Source organism: Pavona decussata, unplaced genomic scaffold (assembly GCF_977016875.1).
Source record: "Pavona decussata unplaced genomic scaffold, jaPavDecu1.1 SCAFFOLD_272, whole genome shotgun sequence".
Lineage (NCBI taxonomy): Eukaryota > Metazoa > Cnidaria > Anthozoa > Scleractinia > Agariciidae > Pavona > Pavona decussata.
The window spans coordinates 522,290-542,500 of record NW_028145674.1 but is presented as its reverse complement, the minus strand read 5'-3'; the positions used below and the strand labels follow the sequence as shown (position 1 = coordinate 542,500).

Sequence of the window (20,211 nt, the reverse complement as noted above, 5' to 3'; positions counted from 1 at the left end):
CAAGTTAACCTACCTACACACAAAAATTGAGGAGGGGTTAAAAATTTTCATTTCCAACTTTGCTTCACTTTCCTGGAGAATTGCTCTTAACATTCCCCAGAACATAACTGGCATCTTAGAAATACGGGCCAAATTTGCTTTAAAACGCTCGTTTTTAGATTATTCTAAACAACGTTTGATCAGAACTAAACGAAGAACGGCTTATTTAATAAATAGATTGCTTTACTAAATTCTAGAAATCGTTAAAGGTTTTGCAAGCCGACGTAAAAAGCTAACTCCCTATTGACTTTTCATAGAAACATTTAAATAGCTAGCCATTTGACATTTCATTTAAAATTTGTTATTTCGTCGACTTTAAAGGAATTCAGACTTTTTACATTCAGTATGTTCAGCATTGTTAAAAGAGATTTTGAAATTGTGACGATGATTCGATCAAGAGTGGATTGAAACTACAATGAAATGGGTGATTTGCAAAACATGAGCGTCTATTGCCATTCCTATACTAATCTGACAGTGATAGTATTCCGTTGATCAGCAACAAAGTTATTATTTCGCTCAAGCGGGCCATTAATTTGTGTTGAAGAACAAGAAAGACTTTGCTGACTGAAGGTGAGTGTTGGAAGCGGAAAATATCTCTCGATAGATCTTTGGAAATAATAAGAGCAATAATGTTATTCTGGATCTGCTGTTCTTAAGAGCAAAGAATGGAAATCTGGTGAATGCGTTTTCTACCAAAGAACGAGGCTCTCGGAAAATATTAGTCAGATGTCATGAATTTGGTAGGCCCGCTCTTTAAGTAGCTCTAGATCTCTAAGTCTGGTTTGGTGTGTCGATTTTCGAGTCTTGGTCACTGGTGGTATTTTTTTTGAAGTTCTTGGGGCCTTGAACATAGGTGGTATCCTCTAGTTTCTTTGTCTCCAGGATGCAGGTGTCACGGACTAAAATGCGAGAATATCGAAAAGAAACCGGCTAAATTTAGCTATGAACGACTTAAGAGTGCCTGACTGTAACTTTCGAGAATCGCTGGCCAAGCTTGAAAAATCGAAACTCCTGATAATTTGCCTGAAATTTACTTTTGGGGAACTATCTTCGAAAATATTATTTGAATGTTCTGGAAATTTATAGTTTTCGAGAATTTTGGAGAAAACGAAATTACGGGTTTTGCCTCATTAATTATGCAAAAATCGTACTCAAAATTAGCCAAGTTTAATACGCTTGTGTTGAAACAGTACGCAACGTTACAAAACGAGGTCGGTTTTGAATAAAAGAAAAACTCACCTACTTTCTATCAATGGGACCTATGTAAACTTTTGTAGAACTTTGGAGGGTTTATGGCTCTTTGAAAAATTGACATTTTGAGGACTTCGCGATGAGGTGAAAATTGAGTAAGATTGAAGGTTTAAAATGCATCTTGGTATATCAGGTATCGACTCGAGAGGAACATTGTGATAAAGTTTGGGTCTTTGTCTTTGATAATATGAAATAAAAAATCTGGGCAATCAATGCACGCGCTGACGAAAACCAAAGTTAGCGAGGCTTCGTTAACAAATTTGCATAATTCGCAACTGTTGAGAAAAAGTTGTTGTGGCGACTCGGTGAAAACATTGACCCAGGCTATCTTCAAATGGTCATTTTATCTCATATTGCATTTGTCTGTTTCGCTTTCTTGTTTAATAACGTGATAGAAAAGGTCTGGACAAAAAAAAAAAGGCACGCCATCGGGAAAGAAAATGTTCGCCAAATTCTGGTGGGAAATTTACATAATGCAAATCTCCCAATAAATCTTTCTGCAAAGGAATCTGATTGGGAAGGTCTCGTGAAGAGACCCGAAACACTCCATATAAGAGGAGTTAAACAACGTTTAATAATCCGATTTCAACATGTGCAAATAATTGTCGAATCGTAAAATTATAGTGTCAAACTGATACTTGCTATTGCGTTACCTGCGTCACGTGAATAGCTGTCGATATGTCTTAAAAGATGCCCACAAACACACATGCACAGATACACGCTTCAAAACCTGTGTGCCAATTTCTGTTTAACAAAATAATAACTCAGTTTATAACTACAGTCCACATTGGCTGTAGGGCATGCATTTATCTTTGTCAAATGCCAACAAGAGAAACTCGGGTATCTTAATGACACTGCATACACGCAATGTCTACTGGGTACATCACAGGTAGCCGAAGCTCTATGAGCGTTCAAAAGAAATTCGTTTGACCTTTTTATTGTCACGTTGTAATTTGAGTGTCACGATGAGTGTTACGCAACGGCGTAAATTATGAGAGTTTGTATGGGAATTTGCGAACGTGTTTTGGAGTTGAAAATAAAGGGAATAAATTGAACAAAAATGGCTTACCTTGTCTCCCGATCTCTTGCCAGTGTTTGTGTGCCATATTTTGGCCATTTCAGTACGATTCCAGTGGATTTTTAAAGGTTTGCTGGACATTTTCCTCGCTCTATATCCTGCTATATATATATATCTATCCCCAAAATCTTGGTGACTTCAGTCCCCTGTAATTTACTTTCGAAGACTTGCGCACGTTATCAACGCGTTCAGAATATGATGAAATGCGCGGACAAAGGACTACGGACCACTGACTGCGTATAAAAGAGGTACTAAGGTAAGTGTATAACAGGAGGACTACGTACTACTTATTAGGCTTAAGGAGAACTGGAAGCCTGAAAATCATACCTTTCTTGTATTCATTTTCAATAAGTTTAAGATGTATAAAATCAAGTTTCGGTAGTTGTTTTTGTCCCTTTATTGTTGTTTTTGAGAAACAAAAAATGGACTGGGAATAAAATAGTGAGGATAGACAGTCCAAACATAAAATCTTGCTTTATCTCAGCGAAACAGCTGAATTTTTAATACGCGCTGAAGAGAGCCCGGCATTTTAGATTTTTAGCACTCATCTCAGGGCTCGATTTGCTGAAAACTTGCTCTTGCAGTGCAGATTAAATGCGCAAAAGGATGTTTAATGATCATTGATCGGCGCGTGATCAAACAATGAGCCCATGTGCACAATCATGTAGATGTCGTGCATGCATGCAGTAGACGTTGCGTGTATACAGTGTCACTAAGATACCCGTGTTTTTGTTGTTGACATTCGATGTGGACTGTAGGGCATGCAGTCAGTCCGCAGTCCATAGTCCATAGTCCTCCTATAGATTTTGTACTACCTCTTTTATACCCAGTCCGTGGTCCACAGTTCTTCGTCTGCGACTCACGTTTTATACTGACTGCGTTGTTAACGTTGCAATTTTTTTTTCTAAAAATACTTTTGATACCGAAGTGACCAAGATGTTGGGGGTATAGATATATATATAGTAGGATACCGTATAGAGGAAGGAAAATTTTCAGCGAACCTAAAACCCACCGGAATCGTACTGAAATGGGCAAAATATGGCACACAAACACTGGCAACATATCAAGGAGAAAAGGTAAGCCATTTTTGTTCAATTCATGCCCTTTACTTTTCGACTCCAAAACACGTTCGTAAATTCCAATACAAACCCTTATAATTACGCGATTGTGTAACACTCATCGTGACATGACAAGGTACGCACTGCGTGTACACAGTGTCACTGAGATACCCGTGTTTCTCTTGTTGACATTCAACAAAGATAAATGCATGCCCTACAGCCAATGGGGACTGTTTGTATAAACTGTGTGTTTCTTTTCTTTTTTTATGTTAAACGGAAATTGACACACAGGTTTTGAAGCGTGTATTCGTGCATGTGTGATATTTCATACCAGTAATTGGGTTAAAGTATGGCGTGCCGGCTGACATTGTTTTTCAGTCGCTTGCGAAGGTACAGTATCAAACAACACGAACAGAGAATTTTTTTTTTAACTGACCCGCTTCTGAGTGATCATTATTTAGAAGACACTGAAAAAGGTTGGACTGGCTATTTGAAAAGCACTCCACTAAACAAACTTGATTTAATTAAAAATGTTCGCTTTGACCGACTCTATGTCTAACTTTCTTACCTCAGTTGACAAGGGTGTATTTTTTAAACGTGATTCCAGTGTCCTGTGAACGTTTTATTTTTATCAAAACCCCTTATTTGCCAGCAAATAAAGGTCTTTATTCTAGTTGTTGTAAATGGCAATTTCGCAGCACAAGTTGGTTTCTGGGCTTTATATCATCTAAAATATGTCGACAGGTATTGACGTGACGCAGGTAACGCAATAGCGAGTATCAGTTTGGCACTATTAATTTTTAAAGGTTAAGATTCGACAATTATTTGTTGAAATCGGATAATTAAAGGTTGTTTTGACTCCTTTGATATGGAGTGTTTCGGTCAAATAGTCTCTTCACGAAACTTTCCCAATCAGATTTCTTTGCAGAAAGATTTATTGGGAGATTTGCATTATGCAAATTTTCCACCAGAATTTGGCGAATATTTTCTTTCCCGATGGCGTGCCTTTTTTTTGTCCAGACCTTTTCTACCACGTTATTAAACAAGAAAGCGAAACAGGCAAATGCAATATGAGAAAAAGTGACCATTTGAAGATAGCCTGGGTCAATGTTTTCACCGAGTCGCCACAACAACTTTTTCTCAACAGTTGCGAATTATGCAAATTTGTTAACGAAGCCTCGCTAACTTTGGTTTTCGTCAGCGCGTGCATTGATTGCCCAGATTTTTTATTTCATATTATCAAAGACAAAGACCCAAACTTTATCACAATGTTCCTCTCGAGTCGATACCTGACATACCAAGATGCATTTTAAACCTTCAATCTTACTCAATTTTCACCTCATCGCGAAGTCCTCAAAATGTCAATTTTTCAAAGAGCCATAAACCCTCCAAAGTTCTACAAAAGTTTACATAGGTCCCATTGATAGAAAGTAGGTGAGTTATGCTCTTATTCAAAACCGACCTCGTTTTGTAACGTTGCGTACTGTTTCAACACAAGCGTATTAAACTTGGCTAATTTTGAGTACGATTTTTGCATAATTAATGAGGCAAAACCCGTAATTTCGTTTTCTCCAAAATTCTCGAAAACTATAAATTTCCAGAACATTCAAATAATATTTTCGAAGATAGTTCCCCAAAAGTAAATTTCAGGCAAATTATCAGGAGTTTCGATTTTTCAAGCTTGGCCAGCGATTCTCGAAAGTTGCAGTCAGGCACTCTTAATTTCTGGACGTAGTAAGAGTGGACAAAAAAGGTTTTGTTGATTTTAGCCTTCCAGTGACTTGCTTGGTGGCCACTAGTTTAGTTTGAGGCACCAGAAATTATATTCGTATAAACATTCTTCGTAACATTACTGGCATCTTAGGCTTCCTTTGGTCTAAGCAATGTTTGGCTAAAATTAACTACGGGGTATTTTTCGAAAGAAGCCAACGCTTTTTAGAATATTAATCAGAATTAAACGACGAACGGATTTTTAAATAATAGGTTTGTCTTACTAAATTTTAGAAAAGGTGAAGCTTCATACGGATCTACTGTAATTTAAAGGGGTTACAATTTTTTGGAGTGTTTATTTTTGTTAAGTGCGTTTTAATCCTTTAATGAAAGGGAACCTTGAGCTGTTGATCATTTTCTGAAAAGCTGGTCAACATTTCTTTCCTTGTAAAATTATTTGCGCAAAAATTGATCCACGAGAATCTGGGTTTGTTTAGATATCAAGATCTATAAAAAATAGTGCGCAGGTAAGTAAACAAAAAGTTTTCCAAACGATAAATTTATTCAGATAAGCATTTATTTACGTGTCAAAACCTATCGCGTATAATTTTCACTTCCAGGAGTCTGTCGCGAGATCAAGACACATTGAAGCAAACTTATTGATCCAAACTGGGCATGTTCTTCGAAAATGTAGCAAAAACTGCTAGGAATGCGAAGAATTTGTCAATCAAAATAGTTAGTAGTTTCTATCTCCTTGCTTTGCCCTAAGACCACAAGCCGGCTTCCTTGGAGCTTGATTTCTTCGCCTTCAAACAGTTTAAGCTATCGGATATCCCTTAGAACTTCTTCTTTTGATTGAGCGCTCGTAAAGGGGGAACTCAATCCAAGAAGCCATAATATTTAGCACAGAAGTTCAATTAACAAAGAGATAAGGGGAATAAACCGGCAAGTGGCCTTGCAAGCCACAACGAGGTGACATAAAAATGAAATTACAGGTTAACATCGCAGCTTCACGCGGTCCCAAATCCAAGAAAAATTTAAGCGCAAATGTCTCCGTTTCATTTCAAATGGAAACCACGAAATCCAAGCCCTGCAACAGAAGCCAAGTGGCGGTTTCTCATCCTAGAGCCACGCTAAAAATATGGCAACGATCTTGGTACAATTTCAACACAACACACGACCGTTGAAAACCAACTTCATGTGCAACTTGACCCCTAGAGAGAGCGGGCTAAGTCCATATCAACACAAATTGATGGGTTATCGTGTTTTGCTTATCTTCATACATTTAAGACAAAGGGACGACCATATTTTTTTCAATGAGTGAGTAAAGACGTACACGAATTAGCTACCGTATGTTCACGTCGAACTTTGCGGTCTATGTTTTATGGCTGTCTCCTAGCGAAAAAAAAAAAAACAACAACAACAACAAAACCAAACAAACCAAAAAAAAAAAAAAGAAAAACAAAAACAAAAATAAAACAAGCGGAACCTGCTGTTCAGAGAGCGAAAGGCAAGGAACTTTGTAGTAGTCTACGTTCAGATCCGGGCATCATCTTCATGCGTTATTATGCGTTGTTATAAATCCTTCTCGGGTACTTCCTTATTGTTCTCTTGCAAAGTATGTTTTCTTAAAAAATATAATTACAAATAGTACATAAATTATAAATTGTACATAATGATAATATTTGCAACGGTGGATCGCAAGGAAGCATGCACGCATTGTACTCTGTCTTCAAGATGATGAGCAAATGATTCATTGCGTCAATCAAAATATATTGTTACGTAGAAATGGTCACGCAAACACTCAACCGTAGTATGTTTTGTTACATAAGGCAAAAATTGTTTTCATACGTGACCGCTGACCAAAATTTCACAGACAGTCAAATGATAACAGGGTTCCCACAGGTCATGGAAATCCTGCAAAGTAATGGAATTTCAACATTGTAAATTCCAGGCTTTGAAATTTTGGAAAGTAAGGGGAGTTCATGGAAAGTCATGGAAAATTTGATTTTGATTCTCTTGAGCATAATGAGATTGTTGTCTCAGTTTTTGAAAAATGACCTCATAATCTGTCCACATGTGTGTTATCTAAGACCGCATATCAACTGTTCATATTCCTGACTGCGTACTTTCAAAGATCAAATAGGCAATTCTTTCCATCGAAAGGTGTTGGATTTATTTTATAGTGTGACATGTAAAAATTTCCAGAGTTGTAGATCTTGTCTCATACGATCTTGAAAAGTCATGCAATTTAACGAAACAAAGGGAATAGTGTACGAACTCTGTGACGCGGTTGGCTTCTATCGGCGTCACATCTCACATGTCCCGCTATGTTGCCTGGGTGGGTATGGGCTCTCTTGGAATTGACTGGGATATTAGAGTGACGGTCTCCTAAAATCCGAGAACCAGGAAAGGGTTAATATGAAGGCTTTCATTTTTTCTTACTTCGTTTGCTGCAGATCTTAGCACAACTGAATCATGTCCATGGAAGGAGAGTTTCGTAGAAAAATTGGACGTATGAACCAGGAGATAAATGATGTGAAAGAAAAGCGAAAATCACTGAAGGAAATGGAACTCTTCGTGTTGGACAATTCTCTCCGTGAGAGCACAGTCGGGCAGCTGCGAGGTCACACCATCGAGAACAAGTGGAAAATCTATGAACAGGTACGATAGTTTTTTATTACTTTCTTTAATTTTGTTTTGATTTTTGTCATTGTTAGAGTATAGAACTTATTAGAGTATATTTCCTCCATTACTTGACACTCCCCACACTCACTGGTACTGAGGCCATTTGAACATTTTCGATATCGTCATCGAAATATCCGCCCTCTAGTAACAATCTTAATTCTTTCATTGAGTTAATGTCTGTTTGTAGGTATCCTTATAACTGTTAAAATGGCAGGATCTTTTGTCAACCAGACCGCTTATAAGAGTAGAAAAGAACCACGATAAACCAAGAAGAATAGTTTAAAGTTATGTTCGACGAAAGAGAAAGAAGGAAGGGAAGGCGAGGTCGTATAGTGGTTAACGCGTCAGTCGGAGGGTTGGTGGTTTGAGACTACTTTGATCTCTGCATTGATGTGTTGTTTCCTTATGCGAATCGAGTCTCGCCTCTCTGCTAAAATCATTCTTTCATGGTTGGAATCTACGCCAAGTGGTTCATTTTAACTATGGTGTGAAAAGTCAATAAGTGACAGTCACATTTCGGGCCAAAGTGACCCATGCTAGCTGATCTCAACCCTGTTTGTGTAATATAATCCACTTAGTAGTATACCTGCTACTCCATGAACGCGATAACAGTCCATTGCAGCGTTACCCCCTAGCATGCTGTCACCAGTATCAATTTGTACTCTAAGATAGAGATATAAATTGTGTATTAGATGTGTAAATTTCTAGTCCAGGGAAACAATGTGACAAAGCAGAGTTGCTTAACCTGTTCTCGAGCAATTAACCCTTTAATCTCCCAATAAAAAGACCAAGGCAAATGCTAAACACAGACCCCCCAGCAAAACTTAGTGTGACGAGATTAAATTTCCAGCTTTTTAGAGAGGGGGCAAGTAAACGTAACCCAAGAATCCTATGTATTTAAATAATTATTGAGTTTCCGCTTTCATCTAGGTAAAAAAGGTCGGTTTCAAGCACATCATTGTGGCCTCTTTCTCTCACATGACTCGCTTGGGTGATACCTTTATTCGGCAACTAAAAGAGAAAGGTGAGGACTTTACCAATCTTTATGCCTTCTCCGAGTTCTTGGAGTCTGTCGACAAAGACAGGGTTCCAGACACGAAGACCGTTCCAGTTGGATTGCGCAAGATGAAAGAACTCGGCATAAAGAACGCCATCATCGAAGCAGACTTGGTTTGGGCAGGAATTGACTACAAGAAGTTCAAAGTCGAAGCTATCAACCAACTCTTCTCTGAGAGGATGGCGTGGTGCCGTAAAAATCTTGGCAAAGATGCCAAGATATTCCTTAACCTACGTGACCTTCCAGGTGGCATGATAAAGAATCCCAAGCGCATCTTCAAGGTGGTAAAGTACTTGTCCTCTCTGCCACCAGATGAGCGCCCTTTTGGTTTGGTGTTCGAAGAATCTGGTAAGTACCTTCCTGAGGAGCTTGGTGCATGGACAAAAGCCATTCGCAGAGAGATGGACGAATGCGGGTTCAAGGAAGGCCACCTGCTTGTTCACGTTCATGAGTAGTGGGGATTGGCAGACAGCACCCAGTTAGAATGTCTTGTCAACGGCGCAAACGGCATCTGGGCCAGCCTGATTATAGAAGGAGCCTCTATGGGCCATTCCTGTTCCAGCGTCACACTGATGAACCTGATCCGCATGGGGAACAAGAAGGTGCTTAAACAGTACAACTGTACAAATTTACGAGGAGTACCACAAGACATAACCAGGATCACTACTGGTGTCGAGCCGTATGACAGGCAGGTTGTTTACGGCGAACGAGCCCTGGACATGGTCTTCGGAATGCCAAACTTTACTCCGAGCAAGGAGGAGTTTGACATGGCGGCGTTCTTTGGTGAAGAGCCCATCATGAGAATGTCCACACTGGCATCCCCTAAAATGATAGCAGATAGGCTGAACAACGTCTTTGGTGACGATCCTCAGTTTACAGAAGCAAGAGGCCAAAGGATGTTGGAGTTGATGTTGGAGGATCTGCACCAGAACAGAAAAGAGGAGTACATGAGTGCAGTTGGTCTTGCAATCTTATTTGATCGGTCTGGTGGAAAGCTTACCGAGCAAATGTGCGAGGTCATCGCCCAAGAAAAGCCACAGAAGGCCCACAGCGAGTATCTGATTTCAGAAATACGTGAGATGTGGGATGAGTGGGATCTGAGAGATGGCCAAAAAGATGATTGTCTGGAGTTTGATGCTTTCTACAATGGCTTCATGGGGCCTTACTTTGGTTGCTACAGATGTGACGAGACTAAGCGTGCCTTGAAAGCCATCGACATGGATGCGGACGGAAAGGTGGATTGGGAAGAGTTCGCTTTGTACCTGAAGTGGGCCATTCGCCAGTATCCTGAAACCAAGAGTGCTGAGGAGCTGCTCTCCATTGCTTTCCGTAAAGGCCTCATCCCAGCCATGCAAGACGAGGTTCTTCAACAATCGCGAAGGAAACTAAAGCCATGAATACCTGTGTCATGAAGAGAATATTATCAACTCTTCTACACAATTAGTTATGCCGTTTGCGGAACTGATACATTGTATTCCAAGTTAGTTCTTTGAGTTAAAACTTGATTCTGTCCTGAGTGATACTTTATATTCACTTTTGTTTTACTATATTTTAAGAACTTTCTTGAAAAAAAAATTGAGAAAAAAAAGAAGAATGTGGAAGCGGGTCTATTCTCTTATAACGGAAAGTACAAAGTGCTTTGGGTTTATTCAGTTCAGTTTCTCTGTATTAGATTGGTTTATAACGGTTATTAAAGTAAGCTTAAAACCAAAAGTAATTTCTTGATTATTGTCTGTGTTAGCCTTTTCTGTTTTAATTCGTTCGCAAAACGCTACCTTTTTTAAAGTTCTTTTTCTTTCTATTGGAAAATTGGTCCGTTGAATAGGAATGTCATATTTTCTTTTCATCTTATGTTCGTGACATGATGAACATTACATCTTTCTTATGGTTCCGATTGGCTGAAGACGTGTCAGACTAAGCTGGTATTATTTTCGTTTTGATATTTAGTTGACTATTTGCAAAACAATCGTTAACGTTTAGTCACAGTATAGCCCAAATGGCCACAGCTTAACCCGGTTTCTGTAGCATGAAGCAACTAGGGGTACTGCTACACCTCCCTGGATCGGATTCCAGTGCACTTCACGCTTACACCAAGCAGCGTGCCGCCCTATACCCATTTATACACTTTGGTGAAGAGACAGAGTGGAGTTTGGTCTCAACACTATTCCACTGTTTCCGATGTAGCGACAAAACTAAACTCGATCCAACTGACCCACCTGTCATGCTGGTATAGGTTTGAAGGCTGGTTTGCAGTATTTTACGAAAAGGACACAAAAATTTTCCGCAGCTTCTCTTTGTATTCTAAGGGTGTTTGTAGCGAATGAAAGGGGGAATCTGGTTCATGTTAGGAAATTTCCGAAAAATTAAGATTTTCATCTCCACTGATTAAGGAAGGGAAAAAATTAATAGGACAAGTGACAACATTGTGAAAAGGATCATAAACAACGCTAAGCAATTGAAGCAGAACAAGGCATAATGTTATGTTATTGTTGTGGGAGGGTATATATATTTAAACGCGTACATTTTTGTCGCAGGAGGGTTATTCACAAAATGCCAGATAATCAAAATTAAGCAGCGTCTAGTCAGCTACAAATGCCCTTCATTCTGAACGATGATAAATTTGGTACCTTTTATAAGTATGGCTATTATGTTAATGGTGTGCGTGGGGGTAATATAGTTTTAACGGATGCTTTTCAGCAAATACGAAAAATATTGTGCACTGGTTAACAAAGTAAACTGAATTTTGCCAAAAAACATTATTCATGAAAAACATTTGGGCAGAAAAAATTTTCAACACTGGTCACCCTAAAATACTTGTTGAAGAAATATAATGCCTGTCTCTAAGTCGAACTGAAAACAGTTTCCACTGATTTAAACTGTACAGTATTTAAACGTGATAAATCGAACTTTCGTCAACATTTCATTTCAATTTCCCGTTTAAGTTACTAAGATTCTCCTTGCTTTTACTTTGTGATATACAGTTTAATTTCGCGGCTCCAATTTATTTAAAAATGTATATGCCAATTATCGTTTAAAAGTGCTTATATTTCCTTTAAATGAGAAAAGCTTTCAAAACTTCTACTTTCACATGAAACTTCAACAATGCCCGGGTAACGTTGAACCATTTCAGTTAATCGAACATTTCTTCTTAGACGGCTTTGTCAAGGATCATAAGTTTAACTGATTATTTTACTGAAACAGTTTTCCAATAGACTCTTTCTTTCATGATATTCTTCGCCTTTTACATTGTAGAAAGGCTAATTGAATAGGCTCTTAGACTTCTACGTCGGAGTCATTTCTAGGTTCAGTTTGTTCCTCGGCTTCCAAACTATCAGAACCATCTCTAGGAAAAAAAACGAGCAAAATGCAGCAACATTTATGGTTTTGCCAATGTTAACGTCATGAGTAATTTAGGGCCCGAGTAATTCCCGACTCTTTAGACAAGGTCACTGTCGTTCAAAGCATGTTCCCAGTGGAAATCTCAACACTGACATCAATCGGAATGCTTGGCCGCTAGCGCTAGCGAACGAAAACAAATGGGTGTTATGGCCGAACCTGTGTTTGACTAGAATCATCAAAGATTATGGCAACCTATGAGAACTGAGAAAGCCCTTGGATATTAATTTCTTGACAGCTGAACGAATTCATCGGGAAGTCCTGAGAGACATTTTTGGTTCTTGTCGCGTTTTCAGAGCTTCCACAAGTCCTTGAAGAAAGTGTAAAGACCTGTGTTTCAAATATATTGGGGCAGCAGCCTCATGGGTACTACAGGAGAACATTACTTACTGTCAAAATGAGACTTCATATGTAAACGACCGAACACGTTCAATTTCTTTACTGGAAGAAGAAGTCATACGAAATAGGAAACTAAAACTATATAAATAGACGACAGTATGGCTTTTCCTGGCCATCTTTTCAATGTAAATTGGTACGTCTGTTGATTCAGAAGCAGAATTTTTCTTCTTTTTCTGATTTCAAATTGTTGTCCTCATTGCTACCTGGATCGTTGTCCTCTGAATCCTCAGGAAAGATGAATAAAAAAGAAGAACTTGGCAATACCCGAGTTAATACAAAAGAAAATCCGTCTAACGTTTCTAAATGAGTCTTTTGACGTTAGCAGAAAATTAACCATAATAAGCGAGAGACTCTTTCAGTTACGTAAGCAACTTTCAAAAGCATACTGCGAAAAAAAAGGAAAGCCTGGAAAAAAAGGAGGGGGGCTTGAACGGGACCTCTGTAATACCGGCGCAGTGCTCTGCCAGCTGAGCAATCAAAGCCAATGGTAGTTGGTCATTTTCATAAGCCTGTTGTCTGAAATCTGTAATTGATTTACGAGAAAACTAAAAGCCGTGATTCAAACTTGGAATATCTGTTTCTCTGGGGTAGAAAGCAAGTGAGACGAGCTAGAAAATAGAAAATCTTAAAAGAAAGAGAAATGTGAAAGCGGCACACGAAGAAAGCAGATATGAAATCTTATTCATCGCGGCGGAGAAACGATGAGTTGTCTGCCATGTGCAGCTGTTTTTGAGAGGCTCCTGTCGGTGCCGTTACATATATTTCACAACCAAAATGTTGGCAAAATTTCAAGTTTCAGACCTAAAATATTCTGGTGCTCTCGCCTTGTCTGACTAGCTGAATCATTCACTATTATTTGTGAAAGATGAAAACATACACTTTTTTTTTTAATTTTTATTTGCAAGAAAACACACAGTTACATACAATAATAAACTAGACAGTACTTACGCACTTACACTTTGTACAATATTACAATTAGCTTACTCACTCGCTGGCCCGCTAACACACCATTCACAACACTCACTCACTCATCTCATGCTCTCATGCACTCACTCACAAAAAATTGAAAGTCACACCCGTACAAGTCATATATATATATTAAATAGGTCTAAGTATTGTCCATTTCTTTTTAAATATGTCTAATGTATTATTTTTCGTACAAATAAATTTCTCTGTGTCATACTTTAACGATACTTTAAATTTGTAACCACCTATATTCGGAAGTTCGTTATTTCTTCTACACCCCCATAAATAAATTTTTCCTATAAGTAATAGGTAATTTAGTAAGGGGCATTCTGGTGTTAGAACACCGATTAAAATATCTCTCAACTCAAGATGTATTTGTTGTTTTGTCAGGGATAAGTAATATAATTCAAAGTCTTTCCAAAAAGTAATTGAGTAAGAACAATTATAAAAGAGATGCTGTATAGTTTCTGATTCCCGTTTGCAAAAAGAGCACAGATTGTCTGAAATATAGCCGATTTTATGTAATTTTGAATTAGTGTAAAGTATAGAGTTTAATACCTTAAACTGAAAGGCCTGAACGTATGGCTCAAAAGCAACTGAATGGGGAAGACAGAAAGCTTTTTTCAACGCCTCATCAGATAAATTAAATTCACCCTTTAGTTTTTGCGCATGATTAGGGAAGCGTGCCTTTTTACGGACAAAAAGGGAATAGTAATCTTTAGATTTCTTTTTAGTTACATCGAAAAGACCACTGTCAGTTTTGAAGGATGGATTTAGGACTATGGGATCCGGTTTATAATTAGCATTTCTTAAATTGAGCGGTATGGAGTGGCGTAGACCAGTCCATTCCTGAAAATTCGTCTTCTCTATGTATTTTGCCTGTAATTCATAAGAGTCGATATTATTAAGATCAAAGCGTAAGTCGCCCACAGTTCGAATCCCATTATTGAAGTACCTTTTATAGAAAACTGGTTTATTGTTTATTCGTATTTCTTGATTATTCCACATTCCCTCTGTCTTTGAGCTATTGACCTTTAAACCTGATATATTTTTAAAATTGTCGCCCCATTCATTTTTCCATTGTATTTCTGTTGTTTTGTTTGAGTGCGTTTCTTGTGAAAAAATCACATCTGCGCTCTTTCTGCGACACCAGGTGAAAATTGTACGTCTTTTTTTGAAGTTGCTAATTTCCCTTACATTCAGAGACATTATTTTTAAAGTAGCTGACATGTTCTACCTGCGTAAACAATGAATTCCATATATAAGAACTGAAATTCCGAATAAACAGCTGAGGGTTGAAGGACTTACGAACTTCCGTAAAAAATATATTCCTGATTGTTTTGAAGTAAATACAAAAGAAATCATTCTTCGCTTAATACTCAACAGTGTGAACTTTGCAAACAAACATCCCACTAAACTAAGACTGACTAAAATGCAACCGCAAATGACATATAAAGGAACACACACATTACTCCTCTCTAAGAATGCAAGATGGAATAATATAAACTCCATCCAACATTCAGAACTCCGTCGAACTTGTTAGCCCCTTATTCCAATTGAAACACTTTAGGCCCGCCAAATCATTTTATGTAAACATTAGAAATCACAACCGACAGAGCGCAATCAAAAGCGCATTCTCTAGCCAAACGGAAATTTACATTGGGACAAATTTACCATTTATATAGAGCTTGTCCGGTTCTGCTTTGCTAAAAGATGCCTTCATACCGTTCTTTTTGGCCTACTTTAACTTCTTGATTTGTTTACGTCGGCGCTCAATAATCTCCTGAGGACAATCTTCCAGAACTTTAATCTCGGAATCTTGCAGGTGAAAAGAAGCTCTCAATACCATCTCGTGATCCTGGTAGCGGAGAAATCTTGCTATAATCGGTCTTGCCTTTCCAGCGGTAGGTTTCCCCAGACGATGTACTCTCTGCAATTCTATCTTCTTTTCTGGGTTTTCAAGTCCAAGGCCATTCTCCAGAAATTCAAATAAAATGTTACGTGTGTTAATCGCTTCGCTGCCTTCTTGATTACTCTTTGTTTCCCTTTCAGCCAGAGCAAAGAATTTCAAATTTTCTCTACGACTGTAGGCTTCTGCATAGAGTTGCTGCGTATGCAGGTCTTCTTTAGCTGTTTCTAGAAACTTTATTTGCAATTTTAAGCCTTCCAATTCTGTATTCATCCATTGTAAACCGTCATCCATCTCCTTCAGATTCTTCTCAGCAACACGTGCGCCATCTTTCAGCTTCGATACGTCGCTTTCCACCATAGTCATCTTTGCACAAAGATTGTTTAAGGTGGTTTCAATGCTGTCTAGCTTATTCAGCTTAACTAGTATTTCGTCGAGCTTCTCTGTCCACTTCTCCGACATATCTACGGCAAGCGGTGATTCGGGCGCTCCTTCCAAAACTTCTTGGACTTCGCCTTCGTGTTCAGCGTGCGTCGAGTTCTTGAGTCGCTTATCTAACGGAGAGCTTGATTCCGACCCGCTAGAATCACTTCGTTGGGTTAATGTACGTTTTTGAGTAACAGATTTCGTTGGTAGCTTTAGAGTGACAGCAATATCATCCATAGACGGGCAACATTTAGTTTACAATCAGCTAACAAGTGCGGAGCTCTTACGGACACGTCTGTTCAGCCATCTTGTCCGTGCCCAATCCCTCAACATACACCTGTTAATGCATGTCAAAACTATAGTTTGAAACACACAAATTTCAAAGTGCCAGCATAATTACACCCTGTGGCGTTTAATATATGATAAATGTCACATTTCATTTTAAAGCAACGTGTTTTTATCGATAAACCATCATCATCAGTTGCAGGGACGGCGGAGCCCATTTTCAACTCTGTGTGTGTGTGTGTGTGTGTGTGTGTGTGTGTGTGTGTGTGTGTGTGTGTGTGTGTGTGTGGGGGGGGGGGGGGGGGGGGGTGGTGGCTTGAAAACGAGCGCCGGTGTCGCGAATTTGTAGGGGGCTCTGGAGCCATCCTACCCCAGAAAAGTTTGAAAGCTCGGAAATGTATTTCAACATTCTCCATGAGATATTTTCTGTCGAAAAGTTTCCGACAGTTTTTGTATAAGGTTGTAGCTTTGTAAATTCTCGTCACATAATAAAGCAAGTACGATTCAAACACTACTTTCGTCTAGTGAATAATTTTATTTATTATATGGCAAGGTAGTCTTGAGGTAAATCCGCGCGTTCTGATTGTACCATACGGTCATAAACCGTGTATTTTTGTTTACGACAAGCAGCAAACTTGAAAATTTGCAGCTAAAACTGCGGAAAGAAAACCTGAAAGTACTTTCATTCTTCGCAAAAGAAACTACCCAAAAGACTGATTCCAACATGGACGAAGAAGAATATCATTTACAAAGCAAATTGTCACTAAAAATAAACAAGCAGAAAAGTGAAAACACAAAAGAAAGACGTCTACTGATATGAACAATCTACTCCGTTTTATTGAAGCTAATGGCTTGAATAGTGAAACAATTGAAAGCCTACCTGCGTCCGAACTTGACCACCTTTTAACAATTTTTTTTATGAACGCTCCGTAAAAACTAAAATCTTAAACTAAGATTTTACCTTACGTTTCCCGTCTTATGCAAGACCACCACCACATTAAATTGAGACGGTGATCATCTTATTTTAACACAGGAGATCTCAAATGAAGACTATCGGAGTTTCAGTTAGTATATAAGATAAAAGATCGTCTTAAATATTGTCTTTAAATCGTCTTCATTTGAGAAGCGCTTATCTTAATCAACATTGAGGCATCTTACTTTAAGAAAGACCAGTCTTAATTATATTAATCTGAGTCGATGGGGTCCTTATTTGAAGACGTTTTTTGGTCTTGTGGAAATTTTAAGACGCCTAAGCAGGCTATAAGATACTGCCATCCTACGTAAGATGCAATACGCCTTAAACTGGCGACACACCTGGCATTTTATACGACGATCGCAGCGAATTTGATCGCCAGCGAAAATCGCAAGTGATTTTCGCCACCGATTGATGCGGACACACCTGGCGATTTTTTTTTGCCGATTGCGGCGTTGTTCATGTGATAAACCCGCCCAACCTGACTGATTGACTTTACTGGCAATTCGCAGCGATGAGCGTAAAAAAATCGCGGGAACGGGCACATTTGGCGAATTTAATCGCCGATATCTGACATGCCAGATATCGGGGATTTAATACGCCGATCTCTACTCTCACCATTTTAGTTCCCGGTAAAAAAAGAAAAAATAAATAAAAAAAGGCCAACTTGGAAGAAATAGAAAATTCCAACACAAAAAGGATCCAAATTTTGGAAAGCCCTTCCTGATTGGTTCATTAAAAAAATGCAGACCTCATAGGGAACACGACTTTTCTTCTGATTGTTTGATTTTGATCCAAAGTCTGCGGACACGGAGTCTGGAGCTTTGATCCATCGCAAACTCTCACCTTGTTCAGACTTAAAACAAGCCGTTAATAATTTTCAAGCAGCGGAGAGTGGAGAATTTACAAGAATTTCGAGACAACAACTTCAATATTCAAATGAGAAGACATCTGGACATCAAATACGGTCTAAAGCCTCGGCTAAACGTTGTAACTATACACGAACTTAACAGCATGCACTGCACACTCAGCGGAATGAAAATGGAATGAAGAAATTACTGTAGCTTTCTAAACCGCCTGTTTTTTGAAAACCAAGATGAGTCCTGCAATTCTGCTGCGTCACCGATCAAAGGAATGAGTGTGGTGACAATTCCGACAATCTGCAATGCAAAGTTTATAATTTACGGGACTTTTAAGACCAACAAAACAGTATTTAAAATGCCGCGGCCCGACCTCTGTTTTCCTGCGAATTTACGGTAAGCGGATTTGTATAAGTTGTGTCATTTCAGATTTGGTTTTAATAAAGTCCTATGGATTCAAATTTGTTGTGTTTTCATTGCTGCATGTATCATGTTCAAGCTTAACAATATTAAACGCTCCCTGTTTTTGAATGTAGGCTTAATAGTGACCAATGCAGTTAGATTGAAGATTTCTTCCTTGCTTCGAAACTTAAATTGAGATTCTTAAGCATCTAGAATAAGATTGTTCAAATCTTGAGTTAAGATGAAAATATGGCTTACCACAGCACTTTGAATCTAAGGAAAAATCATCATAATCTAAGACGCCATCATCGTATAAATAAGAAGAAAGTCGTCTTATCCTAAGATAAATCGTCTTCAAATGAGATTTACCACAGCACCAGAATTAAGTGTAAAAAACGTCTTAAAGTAAGATTTTAGTTTTTACGGAGCGTACGCAGGAAAAATGGTGAATACGAGCCAGCAACATTTTCCAGTTTTCAGCGCAATATATAGCAATACGTATCTGAGAAGAAATATCCATTCAACATACTCAAGGAAAATGAGTTTGAAAAAGTCGAGAAGAGTTCTAGCTGCGAAGCACAAGTCACTAGTTCACGAGCACGACAGAAGAAACAAGCTGCAAGCCGCTCCGGCGATTGACGAAAGCGAAGAAGATGCTCTTTTTGAGGCGGGAAATTCGGCGACTCCAATCCAGTTGTACTTCAAAGAACTGTGTGGCGGTTTTTATCCCTACACTTGGGTTTCCGAGCCAGAGATGAGAGCAATGAGGACGATTGACTTAATGCCGCTTCTTTTAAAGTTAAATGTGATTTTCACAGCAACCTTTTCTTTATCCGTACTTTGTGATGCGCTAGTAAATTTTCTGGGATCGACGAAACCCTTTTGTGAGTTTCAAAAACAAACCGCAGCTGTTAAGATTTTCGTCAAATTCCGCTACAAATCGTTGTTGAAGTCTTTTCTATAATCAACATGTAAATTTGTTTTCAAACTCGTGGTACCGTAGCTTGTTCTTTCTGGGTTGCTCGCGTCATCAAACACACGTCGCGACGGAAACCCTTTGAATTCAAGTGACCGGAAGTGCGTTTTTATAAATAAACAAGTTTGCTCCGAGTGCCATATAATAAACTACTTACTAACCTAGCTTGCTTGAGCCGTACTGGGGAATATTGGCCTTCGGTCGTTTTTGTGCGGACCCCGGTGCACTTGGTCCGTACTGCCACGACCTCAGGCCAATATTCGGTTAGTAAGAGGTTAGTATTTTACTTCTTTTCTCCAATAAGTTGTGAGCATGAATTGAATTATAGACTGCAAACAGTCCCTTTCTGGATAGTCGAGGTCGCGAGCGCGAAAAAACTGGAGCGAACTAGCATGGGGGGGGGGGGGGGGGGAAGGGGGGGGGGGCTTGGGGAGAGGCGGGAAAAAGGGCGGTTTCGTTTGTTTCTCCTCGCACCAGTCTCGCTGCGCTCGACTGACCAGAAAGGGACTGCTTGCAGTCTAATTGAATTAACTTTAACGGAAGTAGTTTACTATTCAGTCAAAAATGTTACGAGATACGATCCCTTGCTAAAAAATGACTCTGGAATGACAACAATAACTGTCAATAACAGTAACTAAATTTCACAACAACTATAAAATGGCGTTTTACAACATATTATTACAAGTCTTGCTCCATATTTCAATATTATGAGTCGATAGTTCAGTGTAGCAACGGGAC

General features: G+C 38.8%; 2 protein-coding genes across 3 annotated transcripts in view; one reads left to right on the top strand and one right to left on the bottom strand.

Moving 5' to 3' along the window:
- LOC146455587 (uncharacterized) overlaps positions 1–10,598 on the top strand; it is a 22,998-nt gene extending 12,400 nt beyond the window's left edge. For both annotated transcript variants that reach the window (XM_085094096.1, XM_085094097.1), the window contains exons 2-3: positions 7,596–7,800; positions 8,755–10,598. In XM_085094096.1, the coding sequence (XP_084950222.1) occupies positions 9,424–10,278 (855 nt within the window). In that variant the 5' untranslated portion in view covers positions 7,596–7,800; positions 8,755–9,423 and the 3' untranslated portion in view covers positions 10,279–10,598. The remainder of the gene's footprint in view (positions 1–7,595; positions 7,801–8,754) is intronic.
- The window catches only part of LOC146455586 (uncharacterized), a 325,355-nt gene that overhangs the window by 284,909 nt on the left and 20,235 nt on the right, over positions 1–20,211 (bottom strand). The window lies entirely within an intron of this gene.